General features: G+C 45.7%; 1 protein-coding gene across 9 annotated transcripts in view; it reads left to right on the top strand.

Annotated features, from left to right (window-relative positions):
* The window catches only part of TRAPPC8 (trafficking protein particle complex subunit 8), a 94611-nt gene extending 81461 nt beyond the window's left edge, over window positions 1-13150 (top strand). For 5 of the 9 annotated variants that reach the window (XM_054984373.1, XM_054984371.1, XM_054984369.1 and 2 more), the window contains 4 exons: window positions 624-671; window positions 8251-8396; window positions 9771-9860; window positions 12151-13150. In XM_054984373.1, the coding sequence (XP_054840348.1) occupies window positions 624-671; window positions 8251-8396; window positions 9771-9860; window positions 12151-12385 (519 nt within the window). In that variant the 3' untranslated portion in view covers window positions 12386-13150. The remainder of the gene's footprint in view (window positions 1-623; window positions 672-8250; window positions 8397-9770; window positions 9861-12150) is intronic. The other 4 variants (XM_054984374.1, XM_054984376.1, XM_054984375.1 and 1 more) reach the window with 1 other exon arrangement.
* The last annotated feature ends 11603 nt before the right edge of the window (window positions 13151-24753 follow it).

Below are 24753 nucleotides of genomic sequence, written 5' to 3'. Positions count from 1 at the left end.
ATTGGGGAATTTCTATATTGTCAGTCTTCTTGTCAGTCAAACATATGTTTTTATATTGCTTATTCTAAAAGGGCTTCACTCATCTTCCAGGTTATTTCAAAAACATTATGTCGGGGTTGCTCCCTATGTGGCTTTCAAGGCATTTTCTTGTAGCTCTTCTTAGAGTAGAATCTGGTCTGTTGAAATGCTGTTGATGCACGTAGGTGCTCTTCCTTTAATCCTCCTACATGCCAAATAAATGTATTTCTGTTGCCTTTCTCTATAGACACAGCTATTTGGCTTACACTGAAATTCTGAAAGCAATACCTGAAGTCTTGTGACTTCAACAGGCATGTCCCTGCAGTTTGGTGTTGTGTGGAGACAAAATGCTTGACCTAGCAAAATTGGGTATGCTAATGTGTTCAATAGTCTCAGAGGATGTTGTAGTAAAATAAACATCCTAGTATTCAGAGGTGTTTTGTTTCAGAACATGGATAAATTTCATCTAAGCTTCATGGCTGTAGTTGTTGATAGACCTATCATCTGAACATATTGCTGTCACTGCCACAGCGCAAGCATTGACCTATCTGCCATGACCCCAAGATTGTTCTTTGATGGTTACTTGGCTTAATTTTTTTTTACAGGGTTTTAAAAAAATACTCAGCAATTCTGACTGGGAAGACTTGGAGCAGGTATTGGAATCTAGAGGAAAGGTCTATTTCTGAAGTATCTTACATACTAATAGCGAAGTGACCCTAATCTGTGGATACTTAAATTTGGAGATGGGGGGCCATGACTGAACAAGACAGATCTTCCTACACACCTGAAAAATGCCCTAGGGTTGCAGGAAAATCTTTTTAAAAAATACATGAGGAGTTTAAAAAAACCTCAAAACAGTTAAAGGAACTCCTGTAGCTTTAACTAGATGCTCTCAGTGGCTGTTGCTAGGCAACCAAGTAATAGGTCAGTATTCCAGGCTTGGTTTATTTCAGGAAAAGGCATAGGAAGGGGCAGGACCCTTCCAGGGCTATTTTGGCCTTTATGGGAGATTGATTGGGACCAGGCCCAGAAACCACCATCACATGACTTAATACCACATGACTTGCATCATTCACCCAGGCGTGGCTGCTTGCTACTGCTCAACAGCAGGTTCCCCCTAAAGCCAATGTAGTAGGGCTTGCCAGGTCCCCTTACCTGTCCAGTGGCAGGGGAGGGGGTGGGGGTTAACCTGGCCCTTACCTTTCTGATATCCTCGCTCTTGCGCAAAGCACATGCTTCTGGCAGGCGCAATGGCTGCTGCATGCTGGCTTGGGAGGTTTATTTGCTTCCCAGGCCTATTCTCCCCACCAGCAGATAGACCCACAGGAATAGGATGACATCTTCAGAACTTCACAGAAGTCTTGGCTCAGTCAGATGGAATGCTGGGTGATGTAGAATATCATGCAGAGCTATGCATTTTAACTCCATTCAGTCCTCAGAAATGAGTTTATCCAGTTTTCCAAGAGTCCAGTATCCACCAAAGTATCATTGCATGCTTTTGGCCAGCCATTACATAAACTAGAGCTGCTAGAACCAGTGCTGACAGTTACTTTCAGGTTCACTGTCCGTCTTCTGTGCAGCCCCACATGGGACTGCGCCTGCGCAGGCCTGCTGACCGGATTTTTCTTTACTAGCCAACGTCCACTAGGGGGCGCATGTACACACCAATGCGCATGTGCGGCTTTTCCCACCCGAGCGACATTGGGCGACGTCGCCCCCTTCCCCTCAGTTTCTTTGCCGCCGACTGGTGAAGATCTAGCTGTCTGCTGTTAGAAGAAACGCCATTTTGAGAGAGAGATTGTTCATTCTTTCTGTCAAGTATGTCTGAGAAGTCGCAGTTTAAGCGCTGTTCGACCTGTTCGACGAAAATGACGAGAACGGATGGTCATTCCGTTTGCCTCGAGTGCTTGGGTGAAGGACACATCGTTGAGAGATGTGAGCATTGTCAACGGTTCACGCCTAAGGCCAGGGCTGAGAGGGTGAACAGGTTGAATGCCTTGCTTTGGAGGAGGGCTATGCGGGCATCGGGAGCCCTGATACCCCTGGGGGGCCACCGCCAGTTAGTCGGACGGCCAAAACCCCTTCGGTGGTCGGACAATCTGACCACCTCGGAAGCTCCGCTTCCACCTCTCGCTCCCGCTCGCCAGATTGGATCCGACCAGCCCCGACTCCGACCTCGGATCCGAAGGATGCTTCGGGCTCCGCTTCGGATCGTAAGCATCAGACCCCGAAGTTGGATCCAACTCGGAAGCGGCGACACCGCTCCAAGTCCCCGACGAGGTCGGAACCGCCCTCCACACCGGCTCCGAAGGTGCAGAGAACTTCATCGGATCCGAACATCCTGGCCAGATCGGCTCCTGAACCATCGGATCTGACGCCGGCGGAACCAACATCATCGGTTCCGAAGCATACAGAGCCGACTCGCCTCAGCCTCGTTCCGAAACCTAGTACCAGGTCGGAACCGAAGGCTTCGGATCCGTTGCCTACTTTGACACCGCCGGATCCGATGGACCTGAGTCGAAGCACCGATCAGGGCTTAGCCTCCAAGGGCGAGAAGAAGGCCAAAAGGAAGTCGAAGCACAGACAATCGACTTCCGTCCAAACTGATGAGGTGCTCTGGGAGAAGCCCATGACTCCTTCACCGCACCTGTCGTCTCCGTCGTACCATTCCTCTGATGGTGACAATGACCTGCCCGACGCTCCACCTCGTGTGGCCCATAAGCGGTCTTCTGGTGACTACGCTGGTAGAGAGGATCTACCTTATCGATGGCCTAGAAGTGGATATGACAGGGAGGGCTCCCTTTATGCGAGGTCTCACGGATCCTATTCTCCATCCTTTGGAAGAGAATATTGGGGTGACGCTCGGAGTGAGTTCTCCCACTATGGTTCTCCCGGGCATGCTTCGCCCTACCGGCAGCCTGAGCCTTACCAAGGTCCAAGCCCTAGCCCTCCATCTGACCCGTCACCTGATGACATCATTATTGGGACTGGTCGTATTTCGCCTTCGGAAGATTACCGGCTCTATACTGAGAAGATGATCCGAATGGCCCGTTCTTTGGACATTGAGATTTCGGCTGTAGACCCGAAACCAAAGGATAAGATCCTGCAGTATGTCCAGTCTGGGAATCCTCCAACCATTGCATTCCCGTTTACTGAAGGTTTGGTGGAAATCATTACTGCAATCTGTGACAAACCGGCTTCCATTTACCCAACATCTCGTAAATTAGAAGCTCTGTATAAGACAAGGGATGATATCTGTACGTATCTCTTTGCACATCCACCGCCTTCTTCCCTCATCACTGAGGAGATGCAGACCCGTCAACGCCAGGGGTCCTATGCTGTACCCATCGACAAAGAGCAGGAAGCTCGATTCGTTTGGCAAGAAATTATATTCCTCTGCTGCCCTGACACTCAAGATCTCTAACTACTTGGCCATCATGGGTGCCTATCAGATTTTCCTATGGAATCGCATGGCAGTCTTCATGGAAAAGCTTCCGGCAGACCAGAGGGTGTTGGCAATGGTGGTGCTGGATGAGGCCCTACGACTATCGCGACAACAGATAAATGCTGGCCGCGACACAGTTGACACCTCTGCAAGAGCATTGGCATCATCCATTGTGCTCCGCAGACACTCGTGGCTTCGCACAACTGCACTGCCTGTCGAGACATGAAATAAAGTGGAAAATCTGCCCTTTGAGGGTCAGTCTCTGTTCTCATCTAAAACGGATGAATACCTGTCGCAGAAACGTAAAGATCGGCAGACAGCCTGTTCCTACGGTATTCTCCCAACCAGGCCATTCACCGAGAATCGATTCCAGTATCGTTCCTCGCAGGGCTATCGTGGTCGACAGCAGAGATATCAACCGTATCCACGCTATGGGTCCTACAGGCAGTTCCAGCCGCCTGCAAGCTCTTTCCAGCACCGGAGGTCTAGCTACCGCCCACATCGCGGTCAACAAGCCCACGATGCCAAAGAGTCAGCAATTCAACCTAAACAGTTCTGACTAGAATTTGAACAATCTGTCGTGTTTAGTAACAGGTTGGCTCAGTTTGCCTCAGCATGGGCAGAGATTACCACTGATAGTTGGGTGCTTAACATTGTTACAGTTGGTTATAAAATTCAGTTTGATGTTTACCCAGTGTTGTCTCTTCCTGATCACTCAGCACAGTCCTCTTCTGATAAGTTACAGGCTGAGGTTGTAGCGCTGCTGGAGAAGGGGGCCGTACAGGAAGTACTCCCTCAGGACCCCCTCTTGGGTTTTTACTCTAGGATGTTCCTTGTAGACAAGAAGGATGGAGGTGTGCGACCCATCTTAGACCTAAGAGAATTGAATAAATTCATTCTCGTTAAGCGGTTCAGGATGCTTACCTTAAATACAGTCCTCCAGTTAATGCCTGAGGACATGTGGTTCGCCGTCCTGGATCTCAGGGACGCATACTTCCACATTGCCATCCACCCTAGTCATAGGAAACACCTCAGGTTCCTTTGTAACAGTAAGGCCTACCATTATCAGGTACTCCCTTTTGGATTGTCAACAGCCCCCCGGGTTTTTTCTAAATGTATGGCTGTTGTAGTGGCATACTTGAGGGAACAGGGTTGTACCATCTATCCCTATCTTGATGATTGGCTTTTGGCAGCACCCTCTGCTGATGCACTCCTGGCCCAAATTAATAAGGTGATGCTCACCTGCTCCAGGTTAGGACTTTTGGTTAACCTCAGAAAATCTAACCTTACCCCGTCCAGGAGAATACTGTTTATCGGTATGGAACTGGATGGCAATGTAAATAAAGGTTTTCTGCCCAGTGAACGTGCACTAAAGATTGGCAGGATGGTGAATCTCTTTTCGAGATGTAGGTTCCAGTCGGTTACCGCTATCCAGAGACTGCTAGGCCTTATGGCCTCTTCTACGGCAGTTACCCCTATGGCCTGGTTGCATATGTGACCTCTCCAGCTGTGGTTCCTATCTGTTCATGATTTTGAACACGAATCCCAGAACAAGCGGTACTCCATCCCTAGAGGCGTTCTCCGTACCTTACGATGGTGGCTTGACGAGACTAACCTCCTTGGGGGTATTGCATTTGGGTCCATCCAAACCGAGATCACAATCTCGACTGATGCCTCTGCGATAGGATGGGGAGCCCAGTGTGGAGCCCTTAGGGCACGTGGGGTTTGGTCGGAGCAGGAAAGGGAGGATCACATTAACCTGCTAGAATTGAGAGCGATCCGTTATGCCCTTATTGCGTTCGCAGACACGCTGCAGCAGAAATCCGTTCAGGTACTCATGGACAATTGCACCACGATGTTCTACCTGAACAAGCAAGGGGGCACTACCTCCAAGGCCCTCTGAGACGAGGCCGTTCGGATTTGGGAATGGGCCATGGACAGAGGCGTGTTCATTCATGCGGTCCATATTCCTGGCACCACCAATGTCATCGCAGACAAACTGAGTCGTATGCGATCCGACAGCTACGAATGGACCATAGCAGACGGCTACCTGAACGCCATCTTTTTGGACTGGGGGTCCCCACACATAGACCTCTTTGCATCGGAGGACAACAAGAAGGCCCCACGATTTTGCTCCAGGGGAGGTCTAGGTCACCACTCCCTCGGGGACGCGTTCCAGATACGCTGGACAGGGCACCTGTTTTATGCCTTCCCTCCGTTCCCGCTGTTGTCTCGAGTCATCAGCAAAATTCAGAGGGATGGGCCTCACATGATTCTAGTGACACCCTTTTGGCCCAGACAAGCTTGGTTCCAACATGTCATGCAGCTTTCACAGGGGTCATATTATCGGTTCACTCTGAACCCGGACCTTCTGTCCGACAAAGGGGTTTGGTATCACGACCTGCCCAAACTGAGCCTCTCTGCTTGGCACATTCTGGGTCGGAAGGGATGTCTGACAGAGTAGCTGAGATTTTGCTGAATGCACGTAGGGACACTACTCGCAGGTCATACTCTGCTAAATGGAAGCGTTTTGAAGCCTGGGCTAATGACAAAGGGGTGAATGTTTGGGATTGCCATCTGTCATCTGTGTTTGAGTTCCTTCTGTCTCTAAAGGATGGGGGACTCTCTAATTCCTCTATTAAAGTTTATTTGGCAGCTATTTCAGCCTTCCACCCTAAGATAAATGGGAAAACGGTTTTCTCCCACAGTTTGTCGAAATCTTTTTTAAAAGGGTTGTATAATATGTTTCCACAAGTCAAGGAGATTGTTCCCCAATGGTCACTGCAAGTAGTATTGGCGGGGCTTATGAAATCGCCCTTCAAACCACTGGCTACTTGTGAATTAAGATGGTTGTTCTGGAAAGTGGCTTTCTTGATAGCCATTACATCTGCCCGCAGAGTTAGCGAGTTGGTGGTTCTAAGGTGGGATCCGCTCTTTTTGAAGGTCCATCAAAATAAAGTGGTTCTGAGACCTGACCTTCACTTCAGACCTAAAGTCTCCACTCAATTTCATACCTCACAGGACATTGTCCTGCCCGTATTCTTTCCTGACCCTACTAATAATTCTGAAAGGGCCCTACATTCCTTGGATGTGAGAAGGGCTATTTTATTTTACCTTCAACGTACTTCGCAGTTTAGATGTGCCAAACAACTGTTTGTGTGCTATTATGGGCCCAGGAAGGGAAAAGCTGCTACAGCTCAGTCAATTTCCCGCTGGGTTACTCAGACTGTTAGGGCTTGCTACTCGCATGCTAAGTTACCTTGCCCTTTGGAAGTTAAAGCTCATTCCACCAGAGCGCAAGCTGCCTCTGCGGCCTTCCTTAGGGGCGTGCCCTTGCAAGACATCTGCAGGGCTGCAACGTGGTCATCTTCTGACACGTTTGCTAAGCATTATGCACTAGATGTGTGGGAAAGGAAAGAGGCTGCTGTTGGTCAAGCAGTGCTTCAGTCTCTTTTTCAATGAGAACACATGCCCACCTCCTGGGTAAGTGGCTTGTGAGTCTCCCATGTGGGGCTGCACAGAAGACGGACAGTGAAAACAGAGTTGTGCTTACCGTAACTACTGTTCATTGACGTCTTCTGTGCAGACACACAACCCTCCCTCCTACCCCGCTGTGTTCTTCCAGATAATGTGAAGGCATTTGGCGGCAAAGGAGAAACTGAGGGGAAGGGGGTGACGTCGCCCAATGTCGCTCGGGCGGGAAAAGCCGCGCATGCGCATTGGTGCGTACGTGCGCCCCCTAGTGGACGTTGGCTAGAAAAAAAAAATCCGGTCGGCAGGCCTGCACAGGCGCAGTCCCATGTGTGTCTGCACAGAAGACGTCAATGAACAGTAGTTACGGTAAGCGCAACTCTGTTTTCTTCAAGTTTTTTCATTGTCCTCAAGAAAACACTGGAGTAATCCTTGATCTGAAATGGCACAACCACTGATCAAGAGTTGTGTTTCCACAAATCCTCAAATCAATCACCTTGGCCATTTAACACAACGATTTCTTCATAGATCTCTGAGGCATATCTTCATATCCCAGTCCAGAAGCTGTGCAGAGGTTTCCTCTGATTCACATAACCAAAGGGCCATTTCTAGTGCCTTGCCATTCAACCTCACCTCCTTCCCAGGGTGATCACACCCTGGGAAGTAGGATGTAGCCTACCTACATCCCCAAAGGAGTTGTCTTTTTTTGTATTTGTAAGGTTGCCCAGCTGTTAAGAGGGAGTTCTAAGTTTTGCTTACTATTGTTATGATTCTTCAGAATCATACATTTGTAATCAACCCAGACAAAACCATGCTAATGTCAGGCTTGGAGTGCCTAAGTACCTAAGTATCTAAGGAATAAAGCAGTGTTGATTAAGACAGACAATACCTCAGACAAGGCATATATATAGTGATATAGGGAGGCACAAGTTCTAGCTCACTGCCCAAGGAGATCTCAGAGATTTTGAACTGGGTAGAAGTCTACTTATAGTCAAAGTAGAACACTTAGCTGGAACGGAGAACACAGTGATAGATGGCCTGAACAGGTAGAAACTAGACCATTGATTGAGTTCCACTCCGGACTTTCTACTCAGTAGGCTTCATTCAAATATGGCTTTGCTGTGCTTGGTCTGGGTGATAAGGGAAAGCCCTTCTTTTGTTGCTGCTGTGTGGTGTTATAGGAGATACCTTCCCATCTCAAAAGGCTGCCCTACCCCAGAGCAATTAAAGATGAAATCATGATGAGTTCTAATTTTCATTTCTCGAGTGATTGCTTCTCAATTTTAAAGAAATTACTTCAATATTTTTTGTTTCAGGAGTCTCCAGAGATGGCTCTCTTCCATTTTTTTCGACCAGAATGCCCATCAGGACCTGTAAAGCCATCTCCAGATCAACTGTCCAGCCTTATTAAGACTAGTCTTCATTATCCAGAAACCTTTAATCATTCATTTCATCAGAAAAGGTTTGAATATGATTGGGTTTTAATTTATTTATTTATAAAATTCCTATGCTGCCTCTCCAGAAAACCTGCTTGGGGCCGATTACAAAGTACACTGCATTAAAAAACATAAAACGCCATAAAAGAGACATCAGATTCTCACCTGCCTTGTTGGCTCCTGTGGCCCATGCTGTGATAAGCCTGGCCAAGTCATGGGGAAGAGGGTCTTCTTGGTATAGTACAGAAAATATACTGGGTGTATTTTCTAATCTATGCATTTAGCTGGCTAGCAGTGGCCAAGGGTGGGAGGCTTGGTGTCAGAAACACATGGGACACATTCTGCTCCGAGCCATTCTGCTTGAGCCATCACCAGCCAGCTGATTAGAAGAGGGATAGCTGGGCTTGGAGCTGAATGTATGCAGGACGTGCTTCTGCTCCAAGCCCAATCCCCCATCACCTGGTCAGTAGCACTGGAGGAAACGTGGACCAGAAACTTGGAAAAGAAAGTATGTCTTGTACACTTTTCATTCCAAATCTCCCTCCCCTACTCATTATTGGCCTGCTCCAGCCAAGTTACTATTGAGATCTCTTGGGAGCTTATTCAGCATTTTTTGGAGTTGCAATATCTGCTGTTGTGCGGATATTGCTTGTCTGTTGTTTGGCTTTTAAAAATCACATTTCTTTGTAAATAAAAAGCCCCCTCATATTTACATGACCCCATTGTGTGGATTTTTGATACATATTCTGAGGCAATGATCAGAACCAGATTTTGGTTGTGAGGGGAGGTATATGATTGCTTTCCAGACACCTGCCCAAAGTAGCTTTGTAAATCATGCTCTCTCTCTCTCTCTCTCTCTCTCTCTCTCTCTCTCTCTCTCTCTCTTACAAAATAAAATGAAGCAGGAACTGTCAGGGAACTGTTTTAATGTTTTGTCATTGTTTTGTGAGCTGCTTTGAGTCTCAAGTGGGAAGAAGGGAAGCATGACTATGGATCCCACCTAATATTTGCACAGAAGCATAGAGGAGGGGCAATTTCCATCTAGTCCTCCTTCCTTTGGTAGCTCAAACTCTTCCTCCTCTAAGTGCAACTTGAATCTCTATGCCTAGCATTTGCAGGAATATGACGCTCTTACAGTGAGCGCATGATTGAAGTATATAAGTGATCATGGGCTAAGTGAATATCTTTTTATAATTCCTAAGGAAGAACCACAGAATTATAACCTTTTAAAATGAATATTGGCATTTGTTTACTAAGCATTGGAGTAACACAGGTATTGGCCATAAGTCATATGTATTCACACATATTTCACTTATATAAAATAAAAAGTTAAGTAGTGTGTTCTACAATGAAGCCAGATTAAGTATTACAGAGCTAATAACTGCACTTTTCTTTTGCAGCCTTTGTGTGGTCCCAGTCACTCTCCTACTTTCAAATTGTTCTCAGGCTGATGTTGATGTGATCATCGATCTGCGACATAAAACAACAAGGTAATGTCCTAAAACTGAAGTTTTATTTTAATAAAGGACATTATTTTTTAGAGCACAAACTCTCCCTATGTGTTAACAAGTGCCAAGAAATTTGCTAGTGTCTGTCAAGTGTGTCTTTTAGTATGGCAAGAGTAGAGTACCAGGGGAAATTCCTCTCTGTTCTCCTGAGCCTATAGAAAGGACAGGCTCTCCTTCTTAAGAAGAGACTTTGGTGCAGTGATACTCATTGGCTTGGGAGCAGGGTTACCACGACTCCTGCTATGGCAGAAGGTCCCCCTGCTGTGGTGGAAGACCTCACCTCCAGCTGCCACCCACTGCTGTTTCTCACCTGGCTGGTGGGGGAAAAGGCATCCAGGAATGGGGGAGGCAGGCTGACAGGCATGCATGCATCTCCTGGTGATTATGTAATTGCTACATGTTCAAACGTAGGAATAATTACAGGGGAGCCACCCTAGAAAAATGCCTGAAACTAGAGACTCGCTAGTCTCCAGGGAAAAAGTCAATTATATTATAGAAATTTTAATAATATAGAAATTTTAATGAAGTGCAAGTGCTAACTAAGTGCAAATTGATTGTGAAAATTCATAAGCTATCAGTGTACAAACATCATACATCTATAAATTCCCGCTTCAGATTACAATGATATATTAATACATGGACAATAAATAACAGACACACTAATCTGTCAGGTGGAATACAATTGTAGGTTTCTTCTACAATGCACTTGTATGAAAGTGCATGCTGCAGTGGAATAGTTCGGGCTATTAGTGTGTCGGTTGTTTATTGTATTCCACCTGACAGATTAGTGTGTCTGTTATTTATTGTCCATATTCATGTATTAATTATATCATTGTAATCTGAAATGGGAATTTATAGATGTATGATGTTTGTACATTGAATAGCTTATGAATTTTCACAATCAATTTGAACTTAGTTAGCACTTGCACTTTATTAAAATTTCTGTATTATTAAAATTTCTATAATATAATTGACTTTTTCCCTGGAGACTAGTGAGTCTCTAGTTTCAGACATGTTCATACGTATTCTGGTAATGAAAACATTTATAGTTATATGTTTAATATTAAATAGTGATATTTGTGTGTGTGGACACGTGCACAAGTTTGGGGTGGTAAACAGGCCATACAGTAGTCATGTGACTCTTGATGGATGGTAATTGCAAATGGGGCTCTATGTGAGCTGTGGAGTGAGCATCACTACTTTGGAAACTATTTGGTAGTTTTCAAAGTCTCTCTAAAGCCAGTGCTGCAAGAGAAGTCTAGGGCTTGCAGTCTAGGGCTTACAATACTAGGGCTTGTACATGATATCAGCCAAACTCACCTCTTAGGGGAAGGGACAGAGTCATGCCCAGCATGAATTTTGGCTGATTACCAAAATGTTGTTGTTGTTATTAAAACCTTACAGCTTGGAAACCATTTGCACAGAATCTTTGTAAATTGTAGTTGTTTTTACAGGGTTTTGCACTCTTGAGGTGTTTTTCTAAATACCCCTACTTGAATCAAAGGTCTGTTAAAATGTATATATTAAAGATTAGATTGCCAGTTTTTAAATGAGTGCAAAATGTTGCATATGACAAATTCAGCTAATATTGAAATTGTTGGAGTTTAAGGGATTAATTTGTCTGGTGTTGTCCAGTACACAATCTCCTATTTTATTTGTGGTGTATTTGTTAGACTGTTGGACTAAACCCGCTTGCCATGAAATTCACTGGGACACCTTGGGCCATTCATTCTCTCTCAGCCTAACATACTTCACAGAGTTGTGATAATACAGTTGAGGAGAAAACCATACATGCTGCCATGATCTCAGGCAGTACTAGTCATATATTGGGGAAGATGGTGCCTATACTCATTCAGCCAAGAAATACACCCCCAAGCATCCCCCTCTGCCATTTCACCACAATTGCAGGATCAGGATAGTTGGGTACTTAACAAGTATTAGTTTTGCATGAGCATCCATTCATAAATTTGTGAAATAGGGGGAAATAATGTGCTAAAAGTGATGAATTTACAGTAATGCCAATTGAATTCTTCAAGCAAATTGCAGCAATAAAAGTAATTAAATGTTTTGGAGTGCATGCACTTGTAGGTGCATGTGTCCTCTCTCCCTTTCCTCATTGGCTATTTGCTTTAAGTTCAGTTGGTTGTATTTTATCCTAATATGGTGCGGTGAAGGTCTTGGGGCGTAGTCACTTGGAATGGGCTGTGGGTTTGTACTAATGCTCTCCGACATAAGTACGAGAAATGTGACTTTTGTTCCTTCTGTTTTTCAGTCCAGAAATGCATGAAATTCATGGCTCATTTACATGGCTTGGGCAAACCCAGTACAAACTTCAGCTGAAAAGTCTGGAGGTATCTAGTCTGCAGTTAAAGGCTTGTTTTGTACATACAGGAGTTTATAACCTTGGAACCCCACGAGTATTTGCCAAGCTTTCGGACCATGTTACTTTGTTTGAAACAAGTCAACAAAACTCAATGCCAGCACTGATTATCATTAACAGCATTTGACTTGCTGCGGGATTATCTCAAAAACCAAAAAAGAAAGAAAATTCTGTTATTTACTGCATTTTTTTGAACTTTTCAACCTTGACGTGTAAAAGATGTAGATAAAATACCAACGTTCTAAGACTGCTTGTCTACTTCTGTTTCATAATGCCAGGCACGTTGGATTTAAAGTTGATATCCTTTTTTCAAGTATTTCATATGTTAAATACAAATACTCCTAATACAACTTTGACTCCTCATAACAGAATTGGGAAATCCTTATATACTGTCAACTCTGTCAAAATGCAGCTTTACTGCTGTTGAAACATTACAGCATGTGTTAATATTTGTGGCTGTATTCGGCAACTTAGGACAAAGATCTTTGTTGGCATTTTTGCTCCAAAGCCATTTTGGTGATTCCATTGTTTCTGTGAAGTTCACTAGGATATAAAATATGAAGCCTATCCCGTTTTTTATTTTTACTTTAAAAATAAGATGGGATTTTGTCATGTTCCGATAGCTGGTTCTCCTTATAACTTGCATATAACTTCAACTCAAATATTTTCAAATAATTTTTGAAACCAGTGAATATCTTCATTCATCTCAGTACAAAATGCACTATTTCACAACCATGAAATGTTTGTCATTTAAACTTATTCACTTTATTATGTAACTATAATAATTCAGTTGATCTCTCTAAAAAGTAACCATTAATTAAGCTTTTCAGAAATGTATTATATTTATAACACGTGCTGTAAATAGAATAAAAAGTGCACCATATTTATTGTACTGGTTTCTTTATGATTTTTTAAAGAGGCAAGAAACTGAAGTAGTGCCTGTTAATACTAGCTATAGTTAGTGCTGATGTAAGTATCACTGCTGTCATTGATTTGTATTCATCTTTCTAATCAGAACATGCTTCTAGCCTTGTAATGTAATCCCAAATAACATTTTTATAACATTTGCTGTTGTTCTGCCCTTACTACTGTGGCAAACTACTGTCACTTAGTGGCTTGAGAATGAGCTGGAAAGCCCTCGCTCGTCTCACTTAAACCATTAGCTTGCTAAATAAGGGCCTTGGCTAAGGTACTCTCTCAGCCCCTTCCCCCATCTGTAATATAGGGATAATACCAATCTACCTGTCAAGGTCATAGTAAGATTAAATGAGAATGTAAAGTGCATTACACTATAATGTACTTCATTCATAGTCCGCTGTCATTGAGACTAAAGGGGGATTACACAATTAAAAACAATGCAATAAGGAAAATATAACACAATTAAAAACGATGCAAAAGTTATACAAACAACTGTACAATAAAACCAGATTTCAAAGTTAAGACCACATAGTAAAGAATATAAAGGAAAATTGGCTTATATTTCAGACATTACTCTGGCTCTATTCCTTTTATAGAAATGTTTTCCTGAATAATTTCATTTTACATATTCTGTGGAATTATAGAAACTTTGGGATCCTCCCAGACCTCTTCAGGCAGGCCATTCCACAAGGTGTATGTCATAACAGAGAAAGTTCTGGTATGGGCAGCTGTTGATGCTACCTGTTTACAGGGTGACACCTTTAAAAGGTTTTGCAAAAATGCTGCAGTTGAGCATACTGGAAAAGACAGTCCTACAGATGTATGTGGAGCCTAGATCATGAAGGGCTTTGGTGGTGACAACCAGTATCTTAATTTGAACCCAGTAATCAATGTTCCAAACACAGATTAGGTTTAATATTCATTTTCCAACTAGCTCCTGATAGTACTTGAACTGCAGTGTCCTGAACCAATTGGAGTTTCCTATTTTATTTATTTATTTATTCAATCTAGTCCGCTCTCACCACAAGTAGATCAGAGCGGATCACATCAATTTAAAATACAGAAATAAATAAAATACAGAAATACAGAAATAAACAATTAAAACTGGTAACAAAAAAGAGCCGTTGCAGTTTCATAATCCACCCTCAGCAGTGCACATTGCACAATCCCGCATATAGTCATAGGACCCACATTGGCTGATGGCAAACAACAAATAAAACAAGCAGAGGCTGGGAGGGGATGCTCCCCCACTTGCAATAGGAGGTCGGAGAGGAGATCCATTTGCCTCAACCACCAAAGGTCTGGTGGAACGTCTCCATCTTACAGGCCGGCGGAATGATAGTAAATCCCACTGGGCCCAAGTTGTCTCAGACAGAGTTCTACCAGGTTGAGGGCAGGGCTAAAAAGGCCCGGGCCCTGGTCCAGGCAAGGCAGACCTCCTTGGGGCCAGGGACCACCAGTAGATGTATTTCTGCTGAGCGGAGCACCCTCCGGGGAATATAGGTATGCTGGTCCCAGTCCACTAAGGGCTTTAAAGGTCAGAACCTTGAACCTGATCCAGAATTCCACTGGGAGCCAGTGCAGCTGTCGCAGAACAGGTGTCACGTGACCAGAATGGAGTTCCGGTCAAAAACGCACCTCTGAATTCTGGACCAATTGTAATTTCCAGAGCAGGCCCAAGGGCAGCCTACCATAAAACAAGTTAGAGTAGTCCAACCTGGAGGTCACCATTACATGGATCACTGTCGCCAGGTAGCAGGACAAAAAGTAGGGGACAAGCTGCCTGATCTGATGAAGATAGTAAAACTCCGATCTGGCAACTGCTGCGATCTGGGCCTCCATTGATAAGGAGGCATTCAAGACTACATCTAGACCACACCCAAGTGGCACCCCATTGAAGGATGGAAGCTAGATCCCCGAACCTGATAGCCCACAACCTAGGTACAGGATCTTCATCTTCATTGGATTCAACTTGAGTCTGCTCTTTGTGAGGGGACCCATGTACAGCATGTTAAAATTGCCTTGAGGTTACTGTGGTATTACCTTAAATTGACTATATCAAGGTAGGAAGCCATTCTCTGGGCTAAATTAAAATGGAAGAAAACATTTTTTTCATTGGATTAACTCGTTTCTACAGCAATAATGCTGCATCCAGTTTAACTCTTAACCAAGTCTGCAAGGGTCAGCTGAAGCACATCAAATGTAGGAAGCACAAATACCCTCCAAGACCTCAGCCTTCCCAACCAGCATCACGCCTCATTCTTGTCAGTATTCAGTTTCAACTTGTTCACACTTGTTCGTTTCACCATAGTGGCCAAGCACTGCCTTAGGAGTGCTACAGCAGCACTGTGTGTCATCAGCATATTAAAACATCCAACTCTAAAACCACAAGTGATCTCTCCCAAGGGCTGCATGTAGAAGTTAAACAGTATGTGGGGTTAGGATATCCCTAGGATGTCCCAACACTGAAGACAAGAAGTCATCAACAGAAGCTCACTGAGTATGTTCCCTAAGGAATGATTTAAGGCAGTCAAAAGCCCAATCCTTGGTAACAACTTCTGCTTGCAGACATCTCAGCAGGATGGCTTGGTCCACTTTATCAAAGGCTGCTGATAAATCTAGTAACAGCAACAGACAGGCACAGCCTTTGTCTATATTCAGACAGAAGGGCAACTAAGGTCACCAGTGCCATCTCTGTCCTGTAACCTGGCCTGAAATCAGACTGAAGGGGTCTAGAGCCAATATGTCATCCACAAAGACTTGAAGGAATTCAGCAACCACTTTCTCAAATACCTTGCCCAGAAAGGGCAGAATAGAGATTACTAGCCACATAATTTTTCTTGAGTGAAAGTTTTTGAAGTCACTGATGGATATAAATTATTATTTGTGCTAAATATTATCCGCATAATAAAAGGGTGAGGTGGAGGAATACCTGTAGATCCCTTAAACTGAATTTGTACAGAGTTTAGACAAAACTTTGCCCAGCCATGAAGGTGCAGCCTGGCATAGCTGGAGCCTCCCTGCTTGTTCTGGCTATTTTATTGTATGTATGTATGTATGTATTTATTTATTTATGTTTACTTCTTTTATACCATGCCTTTCTCCACAATGGGGACTTCTACAGCTTCCCAAAGCCCTCTTTTTAAATATTTTTCCAGCAGGGACACAGAGTCACCAGGCTGTTCATATGGCTTGTATTTCCTAGTTATTGTCATAAAGAACCTTACCCAGAGGTTCACTTAGTAAATTTTAAAAATCTATGGTTCATCTTCATGCCGTCTGTGTTGTCCCACATGGGACAGTGCAGGCCAGCCACGGAGGTTCAGTCTGACAAGATTTTCTAGAGTTTTCCTAAGCATGCTGATTGCTCCCCCACTCCTCTTGTCGCGAGCCAGTCTTTCCTGCCCAAACCAACATGCGATCAAGGGTGAGCACGTTGCTCCCGGGTCTCTCCTTCACTGCCATGGACGTTAGATATGTTTGCTTTCTGCTCCAGAAAAATCACCTCAGGCTGATTTTTCTGGGCATGTCTTTGTCTTTGTGAAGAAAAGTTGTTGAATAAGTAAAAATTTATTTCTTTCAATGACACTTTTTAAGAAATGCAGTGAATGTGGCATGGACACAATTTGTGCCTTATTTGCCTGGGGGAGGGGCACAATGTCATGACCTGCAGGGTCTGCAAGCAGTTCACCACCAAGGCTTGCAATTAATGGGTGGCTAGACTTAAGGCAGCCCTTTACAAGAAGGTTTGAGGGCTCCTGAACAGCCTCCAAAGCTTGGGGGAATGGAGAAGAGGACTTAAATATCCACTTTTTCCTCTTCAGTTCCACTCATTCCACCATCAGATCCAATTCAGAGCCAAGATCAGCTTTGGCTCCACCTCCATCTTTGGACCCACCTCCAAAAAAAAGCCAAAAAGAAACTAAAGCATGAGAGTAAAAATGCTTCTGGTCGTAGATCGCCTCATAAGAGACATGTCCAACAGGGCATCTGGCTTGGCTCTTTCCACTCCTCTGCATACTTCCTCATCTGCAGAAAGGACAGTGAAATCAGAGCTCTCTTCAGAGGATGATACAGTTTCTGTCCCTCCTGACTCCCCGCCACTATTGCAGGCTCACAGAGAACAGCCAACCACGAACATGTTCGTGAACAGGGCCATGTTCATGGTTGTTCATGAATCCCTGTTCGTAGATGGCAACAAACAAAGGACATCATGTTCTTTTTTTTTCCTGTTCGTGCCCATCTCTACTCACAATGGGTACCATGGAACCATGCACAGTTCATGGATCTGAAGTGCAAGTATTGGCTCCTGCAGTTCCAACTTCTAGCTCCTTACTGGTCCCTTTGTCAACATCAGTTCCAGTGTCTCTGTCTGAGTGCACACATGACTCCAACACAGATGATGATTGAGCTCCTAGCAGATCTGAATGTGGTTCCGATGTAGTATCAGATCCGTCCCCTGATGAAACCGTAGGAGATCATTGTCCTCTCTCTCCATCGGATGACCTTAAATTATATTCTAAGCAACTCATCAGAACGGCAAAATCTTTGAAATTGGAAGTTATATCTTCTGATCATAAGCCATTGGATCATATTTTGAAGGCTCGGTATAATAGTGACTCAGGACCTGTAGCCTTCTCTGTTCTACAGGGATTGTTAGACATAGCATCTGACATCTGACTGAAACCAGCATCTGCAGCACCATCTACACGTAAAAGAGAAAACGTACTGTGTATACCATGTCAGAGAGGGTGGATGTGATTTTCTTTTTTACCTACTCTCCCTGCAAACACTTTAGTAGCAGAGGTATTGCCCTCCAGATTCAGACCTGGTAATCATATTGCACCACTGGATAAGGAAGGTCAAAAACTAGATATTTTTCTTTCCAAACTATGTTCATTGTCCGTCTTCTGGTAAACTACTCGGCCATCATGGGAGCGTACCAGATCTTCCTGTGGAACCGAGTGGCCGTCTTCCTCGAGAAGTTACCCGATGACCAGCAGCCTTTGGCTAAAGTCATTATGGATGAGGCCTTGCATCTGTCTAGGCAGCAGATTAACACCGGCTGTGACTCTGTCGATACAGCAGCCCGATTACTCGCGTCAGCTATTGTTTTGCGCAGACACTCCTGGCTCCGCACCACGGCCTTGCCTGTGGAGACATGCAATAAGGTAGAGAACCTGCCCTTCGAAGGGCAGACCCTGTTTTCCTCTAAGACAGATGACTACCTGTCTCAAAAGCGTAAAGATCGCCTCACGGCTAGATCCTATGGCATTCTTCCTTCCAGACAGCCAACTGATCACCGCACCCAATACCATTCCTACCAGAACTACAGGGGGCTCTACCAAAGGTTCCACCCGTATCGTCCTTATGGGTCCTACAGGCCTTACCAACAGGCTTCTGCTCCCTATCAACGTAGGAGGCCTAATAACAGGGCCCGTCGCGGCCAGCAAGGCTCAGCTCCTAAGGAAACCCCTGGTCAGACCAAGCAGTTCTGACTAGATGACGGACGGTCTGTGGTGTTTGGGGACAGACTTTCTACGTTTGCGCCGGCATGGGCCGAAGTTACCAATGATAGTTGGGTTTAGAGCATCGTTTCAGTTGGCTATAAAGTTCAGTTTGAAAGTTACCCTGAATTGTCTCCACCTGATTTTTCTCAGCAAACCTCTTCCGACAAATTGCAAGCCGAAGTGTTAGCCTTACAAGAGAAGGGGGCAATTCAAGCTCTTCCCCCTAATGCTTCCCCTCTGGGATTTTACTCCAGGATGTTCCTGGTGGACAAAAAAGATGGTGGTATACGCCCTATCCTCGACCTGAGGAGGTTGAATAAATTTGTCAGGGCTAAAGAATTTAGGATGCTCACGCTGGCCACTGTGCTAAAGCTTATGCCAGATGGTATGTGGTTTGCTGTCCTGGACTTAAAGGACGCATACTTCCATATAGCTATTCACCCAGATCATAGAAAGTACCTTTGATTCCTTTGCGGAGACAAGGTTTTCCAGTACCAGGTTTTACCCTTTGGGTTGTCCTCCGCCCCCAGGGTCTTTACGAAGTGCATATCTACTGTGGTGGCTTACCTTAGAAAGCGGGGTTGCATGGTGTACCCCTATCTTGATGACTGGCTTCTGGCTGCGTCATCGGCTGAGGCCCTTCAGGCACAGATAGAGAGTGTCGTACGCACCTGTTCCCGTTTGGGGCTTTTTGTTAATTTTGATAAATCTACCCTTCTCCCCTCTAGGAGACTTACCTTTATTGGTATGGTGCTGGATGGAATTGCCAATAAGAGTTTCCTCCCGGTTGAGCGGGCGCAGAGGATCTGCAGGATGGTTGCCCTTTTTAAGAGGTGCAGGTTCCAATCCATGGCTACCATTCAGCGCCTACTGGGGCTGATGGCTTCCGCTACGGCGGTCACCCCCTTTGCCCGCTTACATATGAGGCCACTCCAATTGTGGTTCCTATCCGTCCATGACTTTGAGTTAGCCTCACAGAACCAGAAGTACTCGATACCTAGGGGGATCATTCGTTCCCTGGGTTGGTGGGGCGTGGAGTCCAATCTCCTCCAAGGTGTTCCCTTTGGCCCAGTACAGGCCCAAATTACCATTTCCACTGATGCGTCTAATGTGGGCTGGGGCGCGAAATGTGGATCCCTTAGGGCCCGTGGCACATGGACTGACTTTGAGCAGGGCAGTCATATTAACTTAAGGCCATTCATTATGCCCTTATCGCATTTACAGATACACTACAGGGGAAATCAGTACAAGTCCTTACGGACAACAGTACAGCCATGTGTTACCTGAACAGACAGGGTGGCACGACTTTGCGGGTCCTGTGCGAAGAGGCAATCCGCATCTGGGAATGGACCCGGGCCAGTCACACTCACGTCCAGGCAGTGCACATTCCCGGCACTGCAAACATTGTTTCAGACAAGTTGAGCCGCATGGTGCAGGACAATTACAAATGGACTTTAACAGACTGTTATTTGAACAAGGTCTTCCTGATGTGGGGGTTCCCGGAAGTGGACCTATTCGCTACAGAATCCAACAAGAAACCCCCCCTGTTCTGTTCCGGGGGGGATTAGGTCTCCACTCCTTGGGAGACGCCTTTCAACTAATCTGGAGGGGTCATCTCTTTTATGCCTTCCCCCCTTTCCCGCTGATATCAAGGACCGTCAGCAAGATTCATTGGGATGGTTCCCAGGTGATCCTGGTGACCCCCTTCTGGCCTCGCCAGCCCTGGTTCCAGCACGTGCTGTCGCTGTCCCGGGGTCAGTCTTACCGCTTCGAGCTCAGCCCAGACCTTCTGTCGGACAGGGGGACGTGGTATCACGATTTACCCAGACTGAATCTCACAGCGTGGCACTTACTGGGCAAGGGGGAGTGTCGGATAGAGTGACTCAAATTTTGCTTAACGCTCGGCGAGACACGACCAGGAAGTCTTATGCCGGGAAGTGGAAACGTTTTGAGGCCTGGGCTGCCCTAGGGGACTAAATGTCTGGGACTGCCAGTTGGCATCTATTTTTGAATTTTTGTTGACCCTAAAAGATGATGGGTAATCTAACTTGTCAGTTAAGGTTTATTTGGCCGCCATTTCGGCGTTTCATCACAGAATTGACGGAAAGACAGTCTTCTCTCATAGTCTGTCTAAATCGTTTCTGAGAGGGTTAAAGTTTTCCCCAGGCCACTGCTGTTGTGCCCCAATGGTCCCTAACGCTGGTTCTAGCAGAACTTATGAAGGCCCCTTTTGAATCTCTAGCGACTTGTGGCCTGAAATGGCTCTCCCTTAAGGTCGCCTTTTTAGTAGCAATTACTTCTACAAGGAGAGTTAGTGAACTGGCGGCCCTCAGATTTGACCCTCCATTTGTTAAGATCCACCAGAATAAGGTGGTTTTGAGACCTGATATTCGTTTTCGGCCCAAGGTGGCAACCCAATTCCATACTTCACAGGATATTGTCCTCCCAGTTTTCTTTCCTGCTCCGACTAGCGCTGCGGAAAGGGCTCTACACTCTTGACGTGCGTAGGGCGCTTTTGTTTTATTTGAACCGTACAGCTGCCTTTAGGAAGGATAAGAAGCTGTTTGTCTGTTACTTTGGTGCTAGACAGGGTAGGGCTGCCTCCTCTTAATCCATCTCTCGTTGGGTATCTCTGGCTATTAAGACTTGTTACTCTCAGGCTGACCTGCCTTCTCCCTTGGAGGTTAAAGCACACTCTACCAGGGCACAGTCTACTTCGGCAGCCTTCCTGAGGGGCATCCCGCTGCGGGACATCTGTAACGCCACTACCTGGTCTTCCTCGGAGACGTTTGCAAAGCACTATGCGATGGATGTCATGGAGAGGAAGGATGCCTCGGTGGGACATGCTGTTCTCCAATCTCTCTTCCTTTGAGGGACACACCCAGCTCCGAGGTAAGCTACTTGTTAGTCTCCCATGTGGGGATGCACAGAAGACGGACAATGAAAACAGAGTTTCGCTTACATAACTGCTGTTCATTGACGTCTTCTGTGCAGACACACAACCCTCCCTCCTGCCCCGCTATGTCCTTCCTGACCTGTATTTAGGGTTGGACGGCGGCAATGGAGAAACTGAGGGTGAAGGGGCGCCGTCGCCGGATGCCATTTGGGTGGGAAAGCCCGCGCCTGCACAGTCGGCGGACGAGCGCCCCCTAGTGGACTCTACTTGGAAGAAAAATATCCGGTCGGCAGGCCTGCGCACGCGCAGTCCCATGTGTGTCTGCACAGAAGACGTCAATGAACAGCAGTTACAGTAAGCGAAACTCTGTTTTCCTCAGGTTTGATTGCCTATAAAATAACTAAATATATGGCTATAATGAGCCATTACCAAATGTTCCTCTGGGAATGTATGCAGCAACATGTGGACTCATTGCCAGAGGATAAAAAAGCTTTGACAAAGGTTATTCATTCTGAAGGGTCAAATTAGCGAAGCAGCAACTCAGTGCAGCAAGACATTCCGCGGAATGTATTAGTTGATCTATGGCATCTGCTGTCATGCTCAGAAGACACTCTTGGTTACTCCTCAGCCCTCCCACATGAGTCAGGGGTCAAGCTAGAAGACCTCCTTTTTGAAGGAAGGGAATTGTTTAGCTCCAAAACCAATGAGTCCTTGGCTAGGATGAGACAAAATAAGATAACAGCAAAATCTGTCAGTGTCGCTGCCCCCTCTCCTTTCAAGCCCAGATATTTTCTGAGGCATTCTTATCAACCACAATACCAGAGGTCTTACAGATATCATGCACAGTCTCCAGGCCTCCTTTCTCTGCTTGCCAGCACTCTGCACAGTCAGGTGGAATAGAAACAAGCAGGCTGTACACCAACCAAATGATCAACCTCAGAAGGGGAAGAGTCTGCAATGACTAGACGATACCCCTTCTTTTGGTAACAGGCTGGCCCCTGATCTTACAGCATGGCATAAAATCACAAGGGACTCTTGGGTACTTTCTCTCATAGAAAAAAGGTACTACTAGAGTTTCTATTCCTCACCCCCCTTTGAGATTGTTTTCTGCTGCCGTTCCTTACTCCCCCGTTCTTGAGGAGGAAGTTTCTCACCTCCCTCAGAAGGGAGTGATTCAGCCAGTTCTTTTATAAGAAATAGACCAAGGGTTTTTTACTCTAGATATTTTCTTGTAGATTAGAAAGGTGGTGGGAAAAGACCTTAAACACCTGAACAAGTTTTTAAAAGTTTCTAAGTTTCATATGTTATCTATTGTTGATATTATTTCTTTGTTACAAAGAAATGCATGGTTCGCTGTTCTAGATTTGAAAGATGCTTACTTCCAAATCTCCATTCATGATGATTGTAGAAAATTCCTCTGGTTCCAGTTTGTAGACACTCATTTCCAATATACAATCTTACCTTTCAGGCTTGCCACAGCACCCAGAATATTTTCTAAGTGCATTTCAGTAGTTGTACAGTATCTCTCCCTGAACGGCTGTAACATTTTCTTTATTTAGATGACTGGCTGATCATAGCCTCTAGATATAGTGTTAGCTACCCTTTCCAACTTGGATCTGTTGGTTAACTGGAAAAAGTCTCAGCTGGTACCATTTCAATCAATTCAGTTTATTAGTGCTATTTTAGATTCCACACAATGTATGACTTTCTTGCCTGTCCAAAGAGCTCAAGCTATACAATCTTTAATATCACAATATACTCTGCACAGATCCCAAACAGACCATAATATCCAAACACTCCTTGGCCTCTACTATGGCAATAGTGCCCTTTGTGAGGCTATATTTTAGGTCCCTTCAAAATTGGTTTATATATAAATTCAAATTCCAATCTGATTCTCCTTGGAAACAACTCTTTATTTCCAGACCTATACTTATCTCGTTATCCTGGTGGTTGCAAGACTCAGACCTATTTATGGGAACCTCTCTGGGGCCTGTATCCCACGACATTCAGCTTTTTGCAGATGCTTCCTTGCATGAATGGGGAGCCCACTGTCAGGGGCTACATGCGGTCTTATGTCAAAAGAAACTTTCACATAAATCTCTTAGAACTAAAGGTAGTCAGGTCTGCATTAATTTCTTTTGCAGTTCTCCCAGTACCATGGCCATGGTGCCAAGGCCAGCCCAAGTGACGCTTAACAGATGCTGGTGGTGCAGGAGGGGGCATACAGGGGCAGGGGTTGGTGCAAGGCCATGGACTGCTGACAAGTCCACGAATAACCCCTCAATGCATTCCATCTGCCCATCTATTTCCCCAGTGACAGCTCCCAGATGTCTGTGGTGTCCAGTAGCTGTCCTCTGAACTGCTTCAAAGCTCTCCAAGCATTCCTGACCCCTGGCCACAACACCCCTTCACTCAAGCTTGGTCTCCAGCCACTCCCTTTTGGGAGGGTGGGGAGAAATACTGTGTGGCCTCAGTTCCTGTGTCTGAGGGCCTGGCAGCAGCTCTGAATCTCCAGCCCCTCTGGTGGCAGCCATCTTGAGCTGAGCAAGGGTACACTGTGACTCCAACAGCCTCCCTCCAACCCCTGTGGCCCCCATCTGAGAATGTGGAGTCTGCTGCAGTGCCTCATCCACAACCACTTGCCCTGAGGAGTCCCAGATAACCAAGATTCAGAGGATGTCAGGCCTACACAGCCTGTCTCAAAGGGGTGAGGACATGAGGACCTCAGTTGGTGGGGCCTGCTTGAGCTTCACATAGGCTCATGGCCATGTCCCACATCAACAGCCACCTCATCTCTGTCCCCGTCTGTCCCTGCAGCTGCTACATTGAAAGTAGGCTACCCCATCACTGGTCTCCATCTCCTCTTGGTTCTTTGCTACAGTATGGGGGGGGGGGAGGGCGCAGCCCTCTGGAGGATAACAGAGGGGTCAACAGGGATGGTCAGTGGGGCCACGATGGCACCAGTGGCCTCTTTACCAGGGTCCACAATCCTGAGCAGGATGCATCTCTGCTCCCTCACTGGCCTCTGCACCCAATGGCCTGCCATTGGTCTCCCCACTGAATCACCTGGCGGGGCGGGGGGAGGCAGGAGTGAATGGATGGGAAAGGATGGGACTCTTGCTGCTATCCAAGGGCTATGAGGCCAAATATCCACAGACAGCACCTTGACAT

The sequence above is a fragment of the Eublepharis macularius genome, chromosome 7 (genome assembly GCF_028583425.1).
Source record: "Eublepharis macularius isolate TG4126 chromosome 7, MPM_Emac_v1.0, whole genome shotgun sequence".
In the NCBI taxonomy this organism is placed as follows: domain Eukaryota; kingdom Metazoa; phylum Chordata; class Lepidosauria; order Squamata; family Eublepharidae; genus Eublepharis; species Eublepharis macularius.
The sequence above is the reverse complement of the archived record's forward strand: the minus strand, read 5'-3'. Positions and strand labels throughout refer to the sequence as shown.